At 44.5% G+C, this 20,232-nt stretch overlaps 1 protein-coding gene across 7 annotated transcripts in view; it reads right to left on the bottom strand.

Moving 5' to 3' along the window:
- Positions 1-20,232, bottom strand: part of LOC124720096 (zinc finger protein 99-like) — a 158,006-nt gene that overhangs the window by 41,959 nt on the left and 95,815 nt on the right. For 4 of the 7 annotated variants that reach the window (XR_007006062.1, XM_047245385.1, XM_047245386.1 and 1 more), the window contains one exon: positions 10,672-10,709. The exons of 2 other annotated variants lie outside the window; for them this stretch is intronic. Coding sequence is in view for 3 of the 5 variants with exons in the window: in XM_047245385.1 (XP_047101341.1) it covers positions 10,672-10,709 (38 nt within the window). In the remaining 2 variants the exon portion in view is untranslated. Of the gene's footprint in view, positions 1-5,547; positions 5,765-10,671; positions 10,710-20,232 lie in introns of those variants that run through there. One more of the 7 variants, XM_047245389.1, reaches the window with a different exon arrangement.

The raw sequence follows: 20,232 nt of genomic DNA on the forward strand, positions 1-20,232 counted from the left end.
CTCATTCTTCAAAATAATTTTCTGAGACAGCATTCAGTACAGTTTCGGACAACATTCTATGCCCCCCACTGACATTAAAAATGTTGGGTTGGGTTGTTTTGGGGAAGGAGACCAGACAGCGTGGTCATCAGTCTCATCGGATTAGGGAAGGATGGGGAAGGAAGTCAGCTGTGCCCTTTCAAAGGAACCATCCCGGCATTTGCCTGGAGCGATTTAGGAAAATCGCAGAAAACCTAAATCAGGATGGCCAGACGCGGGATTGAACCATTGTCCTCCTGAATGCGAGTCCAGTGTCTAACCACTGCGCCACCTCGCTCGGTGACATTCAAAATGTATTTTCGCTAATATATAGAGGGTAGATTGAAGTCCCCACCAACTATAATTATACGAGTGGCATACCTATTTGAAACAACACTCAAGTTTTCTTTGAACTGTTCAGCAACCATATCGTCCAAATCACAGCATCGGTAAAAGGAAATGATTATTAATATATTCCCATTGCCACGTATAACCTCTACCCACACTAAGTCACAGGAACCATCTACTTAAATTTCACTACAAGGTAAACTACTAACAGCAATGAACACTATACCACCAACTGTATTTCATCTACCCTCTGTGAACATAGTTAGGTCTTTTAAAAAAAATTTCACCTGAACTACTGAACTATTTAACTTAACCCATAAACCCACCACTCTTTGGTGCCAGCTGAGGAATCTGCAATGCACACAGCCGCAAAACTGCCTGGGACTCTGATTCAGACCATCACTCCACTCTGTACTGAAGGACCACTGTCAGTTCTGCCCATGATGCTGTATGTCCACAACAAAGAATGGGAGTCTTACTATTTTAGCTACTCACCTGAAACCAGAGAGAATCTCTTCTGATCCAATATGGCACATACGGTTAGCACCAACATGAGCCACCACCTGCAGCTGGCTACACCATGCTCTTCATGGCATCTGGAAGCACCCAGTCCTCATGTGTAAAGACTCCCCCCAGAATGCACATTGGATCATTTACCCTCCAATGCAGTCATATCTCTAAGGGGTGCCATTACACACATTACACTGGAGCTCCCAGTTACCAGTAGCTCTAGTCTCTGTGAAAGTCCAGTCTTGCATGCTGAGAGGCTTCCTCTGGAACATGGCAAGCGACTTGATCTGGCTCTTGGACTTCATCAGCCATAGACAGCATCCAAAATCTGTTCCTCAGATGAATGGGCAGGTTCTCCAATTGGCCCCTCAGAAAATTGTCACTGTCACTCAAACACTGGAATAACTTCCCACTCCACCACAAGCGAGGGCAATCTCAGTGTGAGCAATACCCAAGGTGACCGCAGCAATGGACAAATTGTTGGACAACACTGCCTACAGCTGTGAGTGAAGAATCACTGACTTTGTTCACATCTGAACACAGCAATTACTAATTCTGTCCATACCAGTGTTGGCATGGGAAATACAAAGACAGACATCAAATATAGGAGTCGAAGGTGAAGAACACTGACAAAATTTAAAATATGTTGCTTCTTATAAAAACGTGTTGGTGCATAGTACTCTGATGTGCTATTGCTGCTACCACTTGACTGGAGGACATAACTACTACAATCAGCTCTTTAAACACAAATGTGTAGCACAATGCAACCTGGTTCTATGCACTACACAATGAATAAAATGTACAAATGTGCCTGATGAATACACCAATGCACACAAAATAGGGGATTTGAAGCTAAATAATAATAATATTATTGTTGTTACATTGTAATTATAATAGTAGACGGTACGAAAATATATTGACAGAAATTGATGAATAGTTCATTCACTTGTGACAGAAACATCAATGGGTAAAGATGTCGAGTCATGTATCAATGCTCCCTGCTGTGAAGCAGTTCCAGTATTAATGCTGATGCTCATCAACAGAGAAAAAAAGCTAATAAGTTCAACTAACACACTGTGCTTTCCTTGCAGGCACCTGGTGTCAACATAATGCAGTTCAACCAAACCTACTATTTGTATACCAGTGGGTGTAACCATGTCAGTGCCAGTGTAATATCGAATAGGGAGTTCTACTATGTGGTAGTATTTGAAAACTATCAATTTAGTGATGATAAAGTAATATTATTCTTGGATGAATGACATTGACCATGCAATGTGTCACTTCAGATTTTAGCCTTGTTCCACAGAAAAGTTCGCTCTCCCTCAGTGCTACCCGGTTATCATACCATCTCTCTATGGGACTTACCTGGTACAGTTAAAATATTTAACAGTAGAGACAGTTCTGATTGACATGGGCAGACTTTTGAAGAGTTAATGAAACACAATACAGAATGAGCTAAAGTGTTGGCAAAGGTGGCAGTCACATATCCATTGATTTTATGCCACACTGCGCATTAATCTACTCTCGATAGCTCACCGAACTCTCCACCCACTGCAAACCACTGTAGCTCAACTCCATGATTCATTCTGTGCACTGATGAAAGTGGAAGTGTATGATTCAACATTACCAGATGTGGGCACTAAATTACGGTCTTATTTAAGTTTGTTTATCTACCCAGCTATAAGTAACAGTTAATACAACTCCCTCCATTTCAATGTAAATGAGCAGTTACCACCTTAACCAAGACAATGAAACAGTCTCTTATTTTAAGTGGCTGCTCCTGCAATGATGGTGGAAAGCAGAAGAACGACAATGAAACAGCCACACCACAATGGTCTTATTGTAAGTGGCTGCTCCTGTAATGATGGTGGAAAGTAGAAGAACAAGATGAATGAGTGATTACTTCCTGATATTACAGGTGCTTTGGTTATTATGGCTTCATGCTGAGGGAAAATAATCTAGTTTTTAAACTGTTGACATCCTGGGAGAGTCCACTTTGTACACGTGTATATTCTTTTGAAAATTTTGTCAGTCAAAATATCAGCTACTGCAAGAGATTTCACGTGGAATTAAGGGAGTAACATACCAGACAACCAGCAAAACCAGTGATATTCAACCATTTGAAAAAGTAAAGCCAAACAGCATATTCATATTTGCCACCTCAGTGGAAAATCAGAATATCTGAAACTATTTCTGCTTTGCTCACCATATGCAAGTCAATATATTTTATTTCAGTGAGGTGTAGTTATACAGCAGATGGCCTAGGATAACAGAAATCTTATTATCGCTTTCGAACAGGACAATCTGAATTTAAAGCATATTTACCAAGCACATGTACAAACTGACATGTTACTCAATGAATTTGTTAGATGTGAGGATTGCTGAAGCAACTAACAGTATGGCTTACTGGTTAAAGATAGAACTAGCAAACTGAATGAGGGTCAATAGAAATGAAACTTCAACAAGATTCTCAAAAAACGCAATGTACCAAAACTTCACTGTATCAGTATATTGCACACTATGTAAAATTTTCCATGTGTTACATATTCATTCAGAGGATGCAAAGCATGTGGATTTCACAGAAAAATGGAGACAGTCAACACTAAATTAATGGAACTGAAATTCTTGTCAAGGGAGGTGCTATGAATGTTGATGTGTCGAATGCTCGAATATAGCAATGTGAACTATGTGTCAATGAGAAATTAAAGTAGGTAACGCAAAACGAATGTATGTGTTGAACATCAGTGTGATGGCTAAGGCACTTCACGCCCATCACCACCGTTGGTCTCAAAGTATACGTAAGTTGTAAACTGTCTCAGAAATGGCTTAGTATACAGCATCATGTTGTAGAAAGAACATAATGTTATTGAGGTGTGGAAGGCTATTTGACAGAAGTTACTTTTGTTAAAGATAGGGCAACTGCATTGAGACCAGCAACTCTTGGTAAAATTTAAGCCAGTAACTGACAGGCTGAAAGAGCTGTCATGCACTATGAATAAGAGCAGAAATGGAGGAGGAGGAGGAGGAGGAGGAGGATGAGGATGAGGGAAGGCTATTACTGACTTACAGTAATGCTGAGTTAAGACAGAGCATATGGGGTCATCACAACAAAACCATATTTGTTAGGTAAGCACTCAATATGATTAACCGAGAATCCAGTAAGAAATGGGAACAAGAAATCTGAAAGAATGCCTTGGCTGTTACAGTTAATGTTCTAAAAAATGTCGAATGTCAAAAATATCACTGAAAATATAAAAACCTATGGTAATATACCACAAATAGCCAATGAACGTAAGACATCAACATGATGAGAAAGTCTCAGAGTGAAAGACTGAACAATCTACCTCTAGAGTACATATACTATGACAACTGAATGAAATCACAGATTGATTACAACTGCATACAGCTTCAGCCAGTGCATGTGACATGAACAAAATAGTATCAATCATATCTGAGCTTCAAAAAAGGTGCATCATTGAATAATTATGGAAAGAGGTGTTCATGAGCTTTACTTTTCATGCAGAATTTTTCTGTGCAGGTGTGATAATATACGGAATGCCAGACTGATCTCTTAGACATTAAACACTCATGGTATTATATTTTGGGATAACTCTTCCCATTCTAATAGGACATTTTTGGCTCAGAAACAGGCAGTTCAGGCAGTAAGTGGTGCCAGTTCACAAACCTCTTGTCGACCCCTCTTCACAAGTCTGGGTATTTTAACATTGGCCTCTCAATATATACAGTCCTTACTGTCTTTCTTGTTAACAATATTAACTTACTCCCAAGAATAAGCAGCTTTCACTCAGTTAATACTCCGCAGAAATAAAACTGCATTTCGATCAGACTTCCTTAACTCCTGTGCAGAAAGGTGTGCAGTATACTGCTGCACGTATTTTCAATAAGCTAACGCTCAGATTAAAAAATCTTGGCAGTAATCCATGCACTTTCAAATCAAAACTGAAGAGTTTCCTCATCGGTCACTCCTTCTATTCTGTTGAGCAGTTCCTTGAAAAATTAAGCTGATTGTTGTTGTATTGTTGACTGCATTTACTTAAACTTATGGACTGCCTTTTTTCGGGTTCGTAAAGTTTTATTTTTACCTGTTATTCCTTTTATGCTGTAATTTCATGCACTGACACGTTCCATGACCTCAGATTTGTTCCTCAATTTGGTCCTACGGAACTCGATGTGTAAAAAAATAAATACAATCAAATAATGGTTTCGAGTACAGTCTAATGGTCAGATACACATTCCACATTCGCTTGAGCCTTACATTTGAAGGTAAAGACAGGGAAGGAAGTTTCAGAGGTTTTTAAACATTTGTTGCGGGCTGGAATGAATTGATTGCCTGACAACCTTGAGGCTGATCATGGAAGTGAATATTATAATAGGCGTTTCAAAGTGGAAATGGATTTATGTGGGATAAATCACTATTCAACATTCTCCGATTTGAAAACTAGTATTTTCAAATGGTTTAACTAGACAATCAAAAGCTGAGCAATTTTATCTTCAACATATGTACAAACGACTGAACGTACTATGACAAATCATTGACAATTATAATCATATTACTCACCATACAGTTAAGAACAAACCTATTGATGTCACAAAGGAACACAAAGGAATTACAGAAAAGCTCTGAACCTAATATGTTCCTCATACAGCAGGTCACGAGTCATTGAGGGAATAGGGCATTGGGGAAATTGCTGTTTTTCATCAAAGCTCAACAGTTGGGTGAACACTCACAATTTGCTGTGTAATATGAAAAGCAAATCTCAAACCATGCAGTAGTGTAAGAGTGCTAGGAAACATCAACAAACTTGGATGTGGTATTCTGAGAGTCTGCCATCAGAAATTTGTATCTCTGGATACAATTTCTGTGGATCTGGAACAAAATTGAAATAGCACATAGGTTATGGAGATAAAGTCTTTAATGTATTGGACAATGTATGCAAAGAGCACAACATTGCCTCCACTACAAATAAATATCACAATACTGCACACCAAATATTCATTAATAAGGCTGCACAGGCATGTCAAAGAAAGGACATTCATGTAGGACAACCTATTGCTGTATTTGTGGTAGATATGGCAATGTATGCCCAAACTTAAATAGGGTACTGGACTAACCTTCAAGCAATAATGAATGCAGCTCGTCACACACTAAAGAAAAAGAAAAACCAATGGGATGTTTAAAAAATTGCATCAAATCGGTGGTGACAGTGGCAAAAGGTGTGTTGGGGCAGAAAGAAGAAAGGAAACGATGTGTTCAAGCACCCAGGGTACTCCAATAACAACATCTGGTGGAATAATCCTGTTCCTAATACCTTCATTTACTGGGCTGTTAGCCACTGGTTTCATTAGCTACGGGAGCTGCTATTATATTTCAAGCAGTACAGAATGCTCAAAGTGAAAAGCAATTACAAGCTGCTGAAAGGTACAATATGATCGTGGACGCCTTCGCTATAAGAAAAAGCCTATATCTGAAATACAGGAAAGGGCTTGAGTTGTAAATTAAAATTAGGCCCACAGGAATGGCACAGGAGAGAGGGATTACAAACATAAATCTGCTTAAACTCGTCAGAAAACTTAAAATCACGAGATTTTACAGTGTGCTTATGTAGGATACATTGCTTGAGAATGTGGAAATCCAAGAAACATGGCACTGTCAATTCAGATGTTGTCAGGGGTATAGAGCTAGTTCTCAGTGATTTGACACCACCTGAAGAACTGTGTTGTCACTTCACTAATAGGAACCAGGTGTTGTACGATCTTTGACACTACAAGGACTTCAACTCATACCCCTGATGATATCTCTGCCTAATATTTTTCCCAAAAATTGCATAAAAACAAGCAGTAGGTAAGTCTCTGCATCATTTGAAGTTGCAATGTAATGACATTCACTCTACTCCTAAAAGAACATTGGTCCAAATTAAAACCAAACTACTTTCCTCCAACAGATGAGCAGGGGATAGTGAGGTACATTGTTGAGTGTTTTTGAAAGACACAAAAGCACAGCTAACATCACTAATGAAAAATAAATTCCATCTACAGAATGGGGAAGTTGTGGCAATACCTTTGGCTCTTGTGACATTGACGACTGATATGTATACTTAAAACAATTTTAAGAAGGATCTCAGGTACATACGAATGTTACTATGTTTAAATCTGAGATAAAAAAAAAACACAAGGCACTGTGGACGAGTCATAAATATTCAATAGCATGGCTACTAAGATTCTTGAAGGAACAAGTGAGGGTGCATAATAATGATAAATTTTTTGAGTAATCAACCAGTGGACATACTGCCAGTCAGTATAATTTGTGTAGAGTAATCCTGCGACAAATTTTGTACCTTGACAATTTATTTCCTACAGTGGGTCCTGCTTATAAAATTGAAGGAAATGAAATCCCAGACAAACATGGGCTGCCACATAAACCCAAGGTGGTGAAGGGTTGACACCCATCAGCAACATAGCAGGTACCATGAAATTAAGCTGCAGAAGCAGCAGCCAAATATGAAGTCCAGAAGGTAACAGAGAAAAAGGGCATGTCCCATACTGCCAGGCAAGAGAGTCATCGAAAAAGAGAGAATAGGACAAGTGGACGGGCATGATGGAGAAACGGCATCCTTATCCACAGAGGGGGACATCATGCCAATATTCCATGCTGGTGGATTGTGTTAAGACAGCATATAATCAACAGAGATGCAGAGGAATAAACAAAACCCCCACAGTCAAGTCTTGAATGGGCAAGGGTTCACAACAAACAGAGGGTGGTAGTCTGATCTGCTCCCTAGGAAGTACTGCTCAGGACACATAGGGCACTGAGAAACTGGGCACAATGTACAGGCAGGTAAGACACATTAAAGGACCAAGGAGGGTTCCTATCAAGCATGAGCCCCCCAAAACTTCATTTTTTTTAATGAACAGAATAGCAATAGGCACAACGTGTAAAGATAATGCAACAAACTCATTGCATTCCAAAAATTTATACAAAAGAGTTAGTCAGTGGAAAAGTGAAAGCCACTGTCCATGCTCCACAAGTAAAGACAATAGAGATGGTGTTGGAGACACCACTCAAGGAGACAAGTTTATAGAGAACTGCAACAGATTTTACAATCATTGACAAAAAGGGAGACAGAAATGCTTGGTGCGAGACACTCCCTAATAGGACAAACAGTGATAGCAAAGAGGACTACAATCAGTACAGAGCCTTCAGGCACCCCATTTTCCTAGATAAAGGTGTCTCACAAGGCTGAACCCACTTATACCTTGAGAAAACTTTGTCTTTCAAAACTTTCCTAATAAATGGGGTAGATGGCCTTGTAGACCCAGATGTATAGAATACAGGGGATACCAGACCCCAAGCAGGTGTATCACGCTTTCTCCAAATCAAATAACATTGCCACTGTCTTGTATTTTCACAGGAAACCATTCACGATATGGTTGACAAAGTGCCAAGACAGTCAAATGCAGAACAGTGTGCTCGAAATCCACATTGTGCAGTTCTTAGTAGTTTGTGAGACACAAGGCACCAAACCAGCCACCTATGAATCACACATTCAATCACTTTGCAAACACAACTGGTAAGAGAAATGGGGCAGTAACTAGAAGGAAAGTATTTGTCCTTACTGGGCTTAGTTACGAGTATAACAGTGGCTTCATGCCAGCATCTATGAAACATGCCACCTGCGCAAATATGATTGTACTTACAAAGGAGAAGGTGCTTACCCACAAGAGAACCCTACAACATCTGAATGTGAACATCGTTTGGCTCTGGGTCAGATGATTTGGATGAAGTGAGAACATGCTCTAGCTCCCTCATGGTAATAGTGACATTGTAATATTCATAATTCTGAGGATATCGTCCACGCCGCCTCCACTTGTTTCCAAGGGAGGAAGGCAAGGTGATAGTGGGTGGAGCTTAAAATGTCTGCAAAATATTGGCCCAAGATGTTGGAGATAGCAATAGGATCCACAGTGACATTATAACCATACCAGAAATTGAGGAATTGAGCTTGGCACCAGAGAACCAATGAGAACTGCCCCACAAAATGGAAGAGGGAGCGAAACTCTTAAAAGAACTAATAAATTACATCCACCCTGCTTTTTTTGGTATCCCAAATAATATGAGAACAATGCACACATGACTGTTCACACGAATACAGTGTATCATTGTAGGATGATGGTTAAAAATGTGAACAGCACACCTCCATAAGCAATCTACGAGGAACAGAGATGCAAGTGGGAGGGTCTTAAAATCTTTAGCCTCATTCTGTTTATGTTTCGTAGACACACGCTAAGATGGTGTTTGAGTCATTGCAAAAAAATCCCTCATGATTGCCAACATCTCCAATGGCACGCTCCTTCCAACTCAGGGCACCCTCAGAGGGGGATTCACCCACCGTAAATGACTGTTCACACCTAAAGTCACACCTTCCAAACTTCTGTAACAGAGGGTGCAATTGGCATTTGAGAAGGTAACAGCTCAGGCAGTCATCCCTCTCTGGGCCAGGCCTGTACTAGACGATGCGTGTGTACCCTATCTGTTGACCTGGGGCTCAGAACTGTGTGTTACCTAGTCACCTGTTTTGTGTCTAATGCATGGGCCAGCCTTCAGGAACACACAGGGAGGAAGAAGAGACAAAGACACCTCAAATGCCAAAGCAGAGGAAGGTGAGATGGAGAACACAGAAAGAAAGAATAAATAGATGATGAACTGTTCCAATGCCAGGATATCAAAACTTCAGAAAGCATTCCTGAAACTATGCAAAACACGTTCCTCAAGGAAAGGGAGAAAGAATATCAGGAGGATAGACATGTACACAGAAAGGGAAGACATGCTGCAGAGGCTGGGGCCCTGTGGTAGCAGAGCACGATGAGTGGTGAGCAGAGAGAGACAGAAAGAGAGAGAGAGAGAGAGAGAGAGAGAGAGAGAGAGAGAGAGAGAGAGAGAGAGAGAGAGAGAGAGTGAGTGTGTGTGTGTGTGTGAAAACATACTTGCCTTCCTGCACTCTGCACTTGATAATTACTGTAAATTCGATAAGAATGATCAAGTGAAACACTGGCCTTTCGTTTTGCTACTGAAATGCTGAACATCACTGAATCTCAAAATAAATAGGCAATGGATCTTGCAATAAGTCCTCTAAGAGGATTTTTCAATGGCAGATTTTCGAAAGTGTACATCATGGTTTCCAGATGCCCTCAGTTAGGACTACGGCGAATCCCCACTGATTGTAGAGACAATGTTATGTTTCTGTGTCACAGTTAAGTCTTCACAACTTTACTGAAATTGGCACCAACTACTTAAGCTGCTTCTTGATGGTAGCCCGTAAACTGTCACTACTACAAGCTTGTGTGATTCCTAAGCACCACTGTGGCACAGCACTGAAAGAGCTATTCAACACTATATTCAATAATCTAGAAGGGTGGGATTTGGTTCCAATGTTTGGATATATAGCCTCTGATCCTTTCTCCTTACTTGTTCTACAGCAGTATGACATTAGCTTGTGCCCATCAAAATGGATCTGTTGAATTTCAATTATTTTCATGTGACATTCTGCATTAAGCACAATGCAGATGCCGACATTCCACGTGAACTTTTATTTTCCTGTATGGATATTAGAAGTTCGCTCTATTTATTACTGATTGTAGTGCCTTGTAATGTTGTTTCTTATTGGTAATACTGAATAATTAACTAAGTGCACTTTATATCTGAAAAAGTACTTTATCATTTAGTAAATAAATATAAATATTTCTTAAAAAGTTCTGCAGTGAATTATGATAACTCACCTTGCACTATCGCAAGCATATCTTGTTGAGGTTGCCACCTGAAATATTTCAAGAAATGGTCAGTGATTTACAACTGATGAAATAGTAAATAAAATTCTATTAACACCCACCAACATCTAATTGGTCCATAAAATGCTGTAAGCCATTGATTCAATTGTAACCACACTTCCTACTAGACACTTTAAAAAAAGTGACCAAAACATCTTTCATCTGTTATGTACTTATGCTTTGTGTAAAATTTTCTCTCACTGAGACACATTTGGGCCTTTGTGCTCTGGGGAGCCCAAACCAATTAGCAGAGGTGAGGAGTGTCCTCTAAGCCCAACCATAAAATTCACACCCAAAATTAGGCATAGGCTTGGAAGATTAAATATACAAACATTAATAAACATTGGCTAACTCAAAATATTGTCAGACATTGTAAACTGACAACAAAGTTATTACAAAAGAGCAGATTCACAGATGAAGAAATACCACATTCGGAGAACTGTAGATTCTTCACAGAGAACACAGAGAAGAAATTCACAAAAATACTCCAGAAAAAGGATCTGCATTAATAAATGGCAAATCTATACTGCAATTGGTACCAAAGTTTTCATTATGTTCAGAAAGACTCTACCTGCAATAATTCAATGCATAAATGAGAGGTACACAATAATTAATGCACATGCACCAATAAATCAGTACAATAAGAAATATGGAGACAAAGTAAAACAGTGCCAAGAATGATGTTGAGATGCATCTAATGAAGTGCCAGAGGAAAACAGAAAAATTTTATTATATTTTTATCCTCAAACTGATGCAGACTAGAGATTAGAACCTTTTCTGCCTAAACTGCTGTTAACCATATTTATTCACAACTGGAATTTTGACTGTACGCCATTATCAAGTGACAGCTTATTATGAAGAAAGTCAAAGTTATTAAATGTCACAGCTAAAGCCTGGGGAATGGAAGTTAAAATCTGCAATATGATTGGCTGGTTGGTTTAAATGCGAGAGAAGGGACCAAAATACGAGGTCATCGGTCCCTTGTTTCTAATTAAACAATGCCACAAGTGTGAGAATAAAACGGGCGAAACATATAACACAAAACAGAAAGAAAGGAGAAGCCACAAGAACAAAGGGAAGGCGATGAATACTAAAAGGAACAAAAGATGACAAGAAAAGAACACAGATGCTAGAAACAGAAGAGAGTAAAACACGAAAACAGATTACAGAGGCTGGCCAACCCCAAGAATAAATAGGGAAAGCTAGCCACTCTGCAACACATTAAAACCTCCACCCTACAAACACTAGGGTGGAGGACACAAAGGGACAAAGGACATGTGCTAAAACCTTCATAGAAGTATAAAACCTACTCTCACAGATAAAATGTAAAAGGCCAGTTGCTGTGGAGGCATTGTCGCCAAACACTGAAGGCAGGGTGCTGGGAAAGTTAAAAGTCTGCTGCAGAGCAGGTAAAAGTGGGCAGTCTAGCAAGAGGTGGACGACTGTCATTTGGGAGCCACAGTGACACTGAAGAGGGTCCTCGTGATGGAATAGGTAATCATGCGTTAGCCACGTATGCCCAGTGCAGAGCTGGCAGAGGACAACTTATTCCCTGTGAGAGGCCTGCATGGAAGATTTCCACACATTCATAGTCTCCTTAATGACACGCAGTATGTTGTGTGTGCTATTATGCCATTCCGACTCCCAAAGCCGGAAAACCCTGCGGTTCTTTTTTTTTTTGTGGTTCTAGGGTGCACAACTACAATGGTCATTAGCACCCAGACTACGTTAGGAATGCACCGCAAGGCACAAGTCTAAAACAGCAGCTAAAAGGGAAAGCACAATAGAGAGATTGACAGGCATAGGATTAAAAAAACAGCATAATCAAATGTCCTTAGACAGGACTGTAAAGTTGATAAAACTACGAACGCGAGCAGCTGCTCCTGGGTCATCCGCTAAAATGGCATCTAGAGTACATGGCAGGGCAAGATCAAGACACAGTGTATTAAAATCCGGCAGGACATTAAAATGTGGCGGACCGTCAGCAATTGCCCACATGGGCAGAACGGCGCCGGCGCCGGCACAGCCGTCAGCAGATGGCGATGGCTGAACCGGCAGTGTCCAATTCGTAACAGGGCCAAAACGACCTCCTCCCACCGAGAAGGGCGTGAGGAGGACGTCCAAGCTGCGGGAAAAGGTTTCAAGACCTGAAGCTTGTTGGCCGTAAGTGCAGCCCAATCGGCATGCCACAGCGATAAAATGCCCCGACAAACGACCCTGCTACAATCCGATGAAGGGACACAACAAGAAGCTGTCCGAGGTTGGAGGACCGCAGCCTTGGCCGCAGCATCTGCAGCTTTGTTCCCAGGGATACCGACATGGCCAGGAACCCACATAAAGCTAACCGGAGAACCGTCGTCCACCAGCTGCTGAAGAGAGTGTTGGATCTGGTGCAGGGTGAACCGGATACGGATCACTGAGGCTCTGAATGGCGCTCAGGGAATCGGAGCAGATGACATACGCAGAATGTCGGTGGCGGCAGATGTAAAGAACAGCCTGGTAGAGGGCAAAGAGCTCAGCTGTGAAGACCGAACAATGGCCATGGAGCCGGTATTTGAAACTTTGTGCCCTGACAATAAAAGAACACCCGACCCTGTCATTGGTCTTAGAGCCATCTGTCTAAATGAAGGTCATATTAATGAACTTCGAACGAAGTTCGACAAAACGGGAGTGCTATATTGAACCGGGGGTAAACTCCTTGGCGACACTCCAAGAGTAAAGATGGTCAAGACAACGCTGAAGACAGCGCTCCAGGAAACATGTACGCTGCGTGCTGCAATAGATGGTAAAATCGTCCACGAAAAGGGAGCCTGATACACCAGCTGGGAGGCAATCCATTACTGGATTGATCGCTATGGTGAAGAGAGTGACACTCAAAACTGAGCCCTGTGGCACCCCATTCTCCTGGCGAAAAGTGTCTGACAGGACAGAACCCACACGTACCCTGAACTGTCGATCCATTAAAAAGGAACGAATAAAAAGAGGGAGGCGACCGCGAAGGCCCCATGTATGCGTGGTGCGGAGAATGCCCGCCCTCCAACAGGTGTCGTAAGCCTTCTCCAAATCGAAGAACACAGCCGCGGTCTGGCGCTTCCGCAAGAAGTTATTCATAATGAAGGTCGACAAGGTAACCAGATGGTCAACAGCAGAGTGGCGCCTACGAAATCCACATTGTACGTTGGTAAGTAGGCGTCTAAGATTCGAGCAGCCAAACCAAACGAGAGTTAACCATTCACTCCATCACCTTACAGACACAGCTGGTAAGCGAGATGGGTCGATAACTGGAAGGCAAGTGCTTGTCCTTCCCCGACTTTGGAATCGGTACAACAATAGACTCGCGCCAGCATGCGGGAACATGTCCCTCAATCCAGATGCGATTATAAGTACGAAGAAGGAAACCTTTACCCGCAGGTTCTGAATATGTATAGAATTAGGCCCTGGAGCGGAGGACCATGACTGGGCAAGTGCATTTTCGAGTTCCCACATGGTGAATGGGGCATTATAGTTTTCACGATTCGAGGAGCGGAAGTTAGGTGGCCTAGCCTCCTCTGCCTGTTTTCGGGGAAGGAAGGCAGGGTGGTAATGAGCAGAGCTCGAAACCTCTGCGAAAAAGGGGCCGAAGGCATTGGAGACAGCCTCAGGGGCCACAAGGACGTCATTCGCGACCATCAAGCCAGAAACTGGTGAGTGGACCTTAGTGCCAGATAGCCGGCGCAGGCTACCCCAGACAACAGAAGAAGGAGTAAAACTGTTGAAGGTGCTTGTGAAAGCAGCCCAGCTGGCTTTCTTGCTTTCTTTAATAATACGACGACACTGCTCACGTAATCGTTTATAATTGATACAATTCGCCACTGTAGGGTGGCGTTTAAAGGTGCGTAAAGCATGTCGACGAGCACGTAAAGCGTCTCTACAGGCTGAGGTCCACCAGGGGACCGGTACGCGACATAGAGAAGAAGTAGTGTGAGGGATGGAATATTCAGCAGCAGTGAGAAGGACTTCTGAGGTGTGCGACCTGACTATCGCAGCTTGTGAAGGTTTGATCCTGAAAGGTCGCCCTGGAAGAGAAGAGCCCCCAGTCTGCTTTGGAGATGATCCAACTAGTTAAGCACGGAGAGGGGGTATGATGCAGGAGATGGATAACACATGGGAAGTGGTCGCTCGAATATGTATCAGAAAGTGCATACCACTCAAACCTGCGTGTAAGTTGGGTAGTACATATAGAGAGGTCTAAATGGGAATAGGTGCGAGATGTGTCCGAAAGAAAAGTAGGGGCGCCAGTATTGAGGCAGACAAGATTGAGCTGGTTGAAAATGTCTGCTAACAGGGAGCCCCTCGGGCAGGATGCTGGAGAGCCCCAAAGGGGATGGTGGGCACTGAAGTCTCCAGTTAACAAAAATGGTGCAGGTAGCTGAGCAATAATTTGCACCATGTCTGCCCTGGTAATGGCAGACAACGATGGAGTGTAAATGGTACAAATGGAAAATGTAAAAGTGGGGAGAGTAATTTGGACGGCAACTGCCTGCAGGCCGGTGTGCAATGTGATGGGATCATAGTAAATATCATCCAGGACCAGCAACATAACCCCTCCATGAGCCGGAATACCTGCCACAGGGGGTAGGTCAAAACGCACAGAGGTGTAGTGTGCCAAGGCAATTTGATTGCATGGGCGTAGCTTCGTTTCCTGGAGGGCTACGACAAGCGGACGGTGCAAGCGGAGCAGCAACTTCAAGTCCTCTCGGTTGGAGTGAATGCTGCGAATATTCCAGTGAATAAGTGCCATCGTGAGAAGAAAAAGAAAAAGAAGATGCAAGAAGGGGCCACCTCGAAGGCCGCTGAGGGCCTGGCTTCGAGCGAGCACTGCCGCCGCTATCAGTAGGCGGACAGTCATCGTCCACTGGTTCTATAGGTTCATCGGCCATCTTGTTAAGATGGCCGGAGGGGGAGCTTCCTCCGCCGGTGAACGGCCAGATGTTCGGCTACCAGCAGTGCGGCCAGGCGAAACGGATGACGGCCTGGGGCAGCAACCGCTGGGTGGCGCAAGAGAAGAAGTGCACCGGGGCAGAGAGAGGAGAACTGTGCTTCCTATGAGCCTTCTTGGAAGGTCGTTTAGTGGAAGTACTGGTCGATGACTGGGAGTTCAAGGTACGTAGGAAGTCGGCACGGGACGGTTCCTTCTTGAAGGCCCGTGCATCTGACTTCTGGGTCTTCGTCTTGGCAGAAGCTGATGAAGGTGCTTGTGTCTGAGGGGTGATGGGAGGAAGAGGAGATGTCGACCGGGCCATCTTAGCACTGGCCGAACGGACGACCGTAGTGCTGAAGGTCAGATCACATGTCTGCGTAGCCACCTCCCTGGTAGTCCGAGGAGAGGCGAGGACAGTACTGTATTTCCCCGCTGGGAGCAGCGTGGGCTTCCTACTAGCAAATAGCTTGCGAGCAGCCGAGGTGGACACTTTCTCTTTGACCCGAATTTCCTGTATACAGCGTTCTCCCTTGTAGATGGGACAGTCGTGGGAGGACGCTGCATGGTCACCCTGACAGTTAACACAACGAGGAGACGGAGGTGGACAGTCACCCTCATGGGCATCCCTGCCACAAGTGACACATTTAGCCGCATTGGAACAAGACTGGCGAGTGTGATTAAAACGCTGACACTGGTAGCAGCGCATAGGTGTCGGGACATAGAGGTGAACAGAAATAACCTCGTAGCCTGTTTTGATGTGCGATGGCAGCTGAAAACTATCAAAGGTCAAGAAAAGGGTCCGGGTCGGTACAAGGTCATTGTTGACCTTTTTCATGACCCTATGGACAGCCGTCACGCCCTGCTCAGCGAGGAAAGACTGAATCTCCTGGTCAGTCAATCCGTCGAGTGATCTAGTATATACCACACCACGAGACGAATTCAAAGTGCGGTGAGCCTCCACCCGGACAGGGAACGTGTACAGGAGTGTGGCCTGAAGCAGTTTTTGTGCCTGAAAGGCGCTCTCAGTTTCTAGTAACAAGGTACCATTACACAACCTAGTACAAGACTTGACAGATCCGGCTATGGCATCTACACCCTTCTGGATAACGAAAGGGTTGACAGAGGAAAAATCCTTTCCGTCCTCAGATCGAGAAACTACGAGGAACTGTGGGGCAGGTGGTAGTACTTTTGTCACTCGTGGCTGGTCAAATTTCCGTTTTTGGGCAGAAGTCGAGAGAGAAGAAGGGGAGAAATCCATTGCGGAGGAATCCCCCATGATTGTCAGCGTCTCCGATGGCGCGCTCCTTCCTTGTGGGGACCCTCTCAGAGGGCACTCCTGCCTTAGGTGAATGTTTACACCTCAGGTCACACCTCTCGAGAAACGGACGGAGGGACCAATCGGCATGGTCGGAAGGTGTCAGCTCAGGCAATCACCCCTCCCTCCCTGGGCCTGGCCTTTACCAGGGGGTACGTGCGTGCCTTACTTGTCTACCCAGGGCGGGGAATTACGCGTTACCCCGTCACCGGCTACACGTGCAAATGCGTGGGTCGGCCTTCAGGCACTCACAGGGAGGAAGGAAGAAGAGGAAAAAGAAGGGAGAGAGGGAGAGAAAGGACAGACTGTCTCAAACACCAAGGCAAGGGCCAGAGAAGGCAAGGAGAAGAAGGCAAGGAGAAGAAGGCAAGGAGAAGAAGGCAAGGAGAAGAAAGCAAGGGAAAGAGTAAGTAAGACAGTGAGATGGAGAAGAACAAAGAAAGGAACCAACCAAAGGAAGGAAGAAACCAGAAGTGAAAAACCAAAATGACCGCAATTATAGGTCGTGGAACCGTCCGTCTCCGGACGCAGGCGCTAACTACCCCCTTGAGGGGGAGGGACTCCTTTTAGTCGCCTCTTACGACAGGCAGGAATACCTCAGGCCTATTCTAACCCCCGGACCCACAGGGGGGAAACCCTGCGGTGTACGACAGAACGCTGGTTAGCTTCTGAGATGCCTATCTCCAGAAGCAGTTTCCGCGTCACTTGTTTGGCCAGCCTGTCAGCAAATTAGTTGCCGGGGATTCCAACATGTCCTGGGGTTCACACAAACATCACAGAATGGCGGGACAGTACCAGGGCACAGATGGACTCCTGAATGGACGCTACCAGAGGGTGGTGAGGGTAGCACTGGTCGATAGCTTGTAGGCTGCTCACGCATGAGCAGATTTACTCAAGAGCACGAGATATGGCCATCAGCTCTGCAGTGAAAACATTGCAGCCGACTGGCAAGGAGTGCTGCTCATTACGTCCTCCATGAACATATGTGAAGCCTGCATGGCCATCAGCCATTGAGCTGTCAGTGTAAACCGCTTCAGAGCCCCAAACACGTCCAGAATCGAGAGGAAGTGACAGCGGAGAGTCGTGGGGTTAATGGAGTCCTTAGAACCATGAGAAAGATCCAGAAGAAGCTGTGGCCGAGGTGTGCACCATGGAGGCATATGTGAACGGACCGGAAGTAGAGGTGGTAAAGGGAAGGACTTCAGTTCGGAGAGAAGGGACCGCATGCAAACCACAATTGTTAGCCCCCAGCTGGGCCGCCGATGCCGGAGATGGACAGCAGAGGGCAGAAAAAGGAGATGGTAATTCGGATGCTCAGGGGAACTATGGATGTGTGCCACGTAACTGGCGAGCAGTTGCGCACATCTGATCTGTGGTGGAAGGACACCAGCCTCCACCAGTACACTGGTCACTGGGCTCCTCCTAAAAGCTTCTGTCGCTAATCGAACCCCACAGTGGTGCACAGGGTCGAGTAAATGCAATGCTGAAGGCGCTGCAGAACCATAAACCACACTCCCATAATCAACTCAGGATTGGATAAGGGCTCTATAGAGCTGCAGTAGCATACAGCGATCTCCTCCCCAACTGGTGTTTCTCAGGCAACGGAGGGCATTGAGGTCCTGCCAGCACTTCTGCTTAAGCTGATGAAGATAAGGCAGCCAAGTCAATCGAGTGTCGAAAACCAGCCCTGGGAACTGGTACGTCTCCACTACAGAGTAGATTGTTCTGGATGAACAGTACAACACCAACAGAAGTGCATGACACAAGACTTTGCAGCTGAAAACAGGAAGCTGTGGGCTAGACCCCATGACTGCGCCTTTTGGATGGCTCCCTGGAGGCGCCGCTCAGCAACAACAGTGCTGGGGCAGCAGTACGAAATGCAGAAATCATCTGCATACAGAGTAAGTGAGACAGAGGGTCTGACAGTTGTTGATAGACCATTAATTGATACCAGAAAGAGAGAGACACTCAATACAGGGCGTGGGACTCCATTCTCCTGGATATGGATGGAACTATGGCAGTCACTTGGACATGAAAAGTAAGGAGCAACAGGAAGTTTTGAATAAAAATCGGGAGTGGTCCCCAGAGACCACACTCGTACAATGTGGCAAGGATATGATGTCGCGAAGTTGTGTTGTATGTTTATGTAAGTCAAAAAAGAAGGCAATTAGGTGTTGCGATCTGGAAAAGGCTGTTCAGATGGCAGACTCTAGGGACAGAAGATTATCAGTGGTAGAACGACCCTGGCAGAAGCCGCCCTGACATGGAGCCAGCAAGCCACACGACTCCACAACACAACCCATCCGCCGACATACTAGACATTCCAGCAGCTTACAAAGAATGTTGGTGAGGCTGATGGGCCGATAGCTATCCACATCAAGTGGGTTTTTACTGGGTTTGAGCACCAGAATGACGGTGCCCTCCCGCTACTGTGATGGAAAGACACCATAGCACCAGAGCCAGTTGAAGATAACGAGAAGATGTCACTTGTAGGCAGATGAGAGATGTTTAATCATCTGGCTGTGGATGCGATCAGGTCCAGGAGCTGTGTCGGGGCAATGTGCAAGGGCACTGAGGAGCTCCCACTCTGTAAGTGGAGCGTTATAGAATTCACTGCAGTGTGTAGTGAATGAGAGGATGTACCCTTCCAGCCGCCGTTTGAGTGTGCGAAAGCCTGGGGGTAATTCTCCAACGCAGAGTTTCGAGCAAGGTGCCCACCAAGGTGCTCAGCAAGGTGCTCAGCTATCGCATTTGCGTCGGTACATAACTCGCCATTTATGGTAACACCAGGGACAGCTGTTGGTGCCTGGTACCCGAAAAGACATTTGATCTTTGCCTAGACTTGGGAATGTGACATGTGGTACCCAATGGTGGAGACATATCTCTCCCAACACTCCTTCTTTTGTTTGATGAGGTAGCGAACACGAGCACGGAGCCATTTAAAGGCTATGTGGTGCTCCAGGGAAAGGTGCCGCTTATGCTGCTGTAGAGCTCGCCGATGCTCCTTAATTGCTTCAGTGACTTCTGGCAACGACTAAGGGACTGCCTTACGCCTCGGGTGCCATAAAGAGCGAGGGATCGCGTTTTCTGCCACAGAAACAATTGTGGTAGTCACGTGCTCAACTTCACATCGATGTTACCATGTGGGGGAGATTCAGCCGTGACAGCAGAGGTGAAAGTTCCCCAGTCCACCTTGTTCAAAGCCCATCTGGGCAGGCGTCTCTGTGCCTGACACTTG

This window comes from Schistocerca piceifrons, chromosome 11 (assembly GCF_021461385.2).
Source record: "Schistocerca piceifrons isolate TAMUIC-IGC-003096 chromosome 11, iqSchPice1.1, whole genome shotgun sequence".
Taxonomy (NCBI): domain Eukaryota; kingdom Metazoa; phylum Arthropoda; class Insecta; order Orthoptera; family Acrididae; genus Schistocerca; species Schistocerca piceifrons.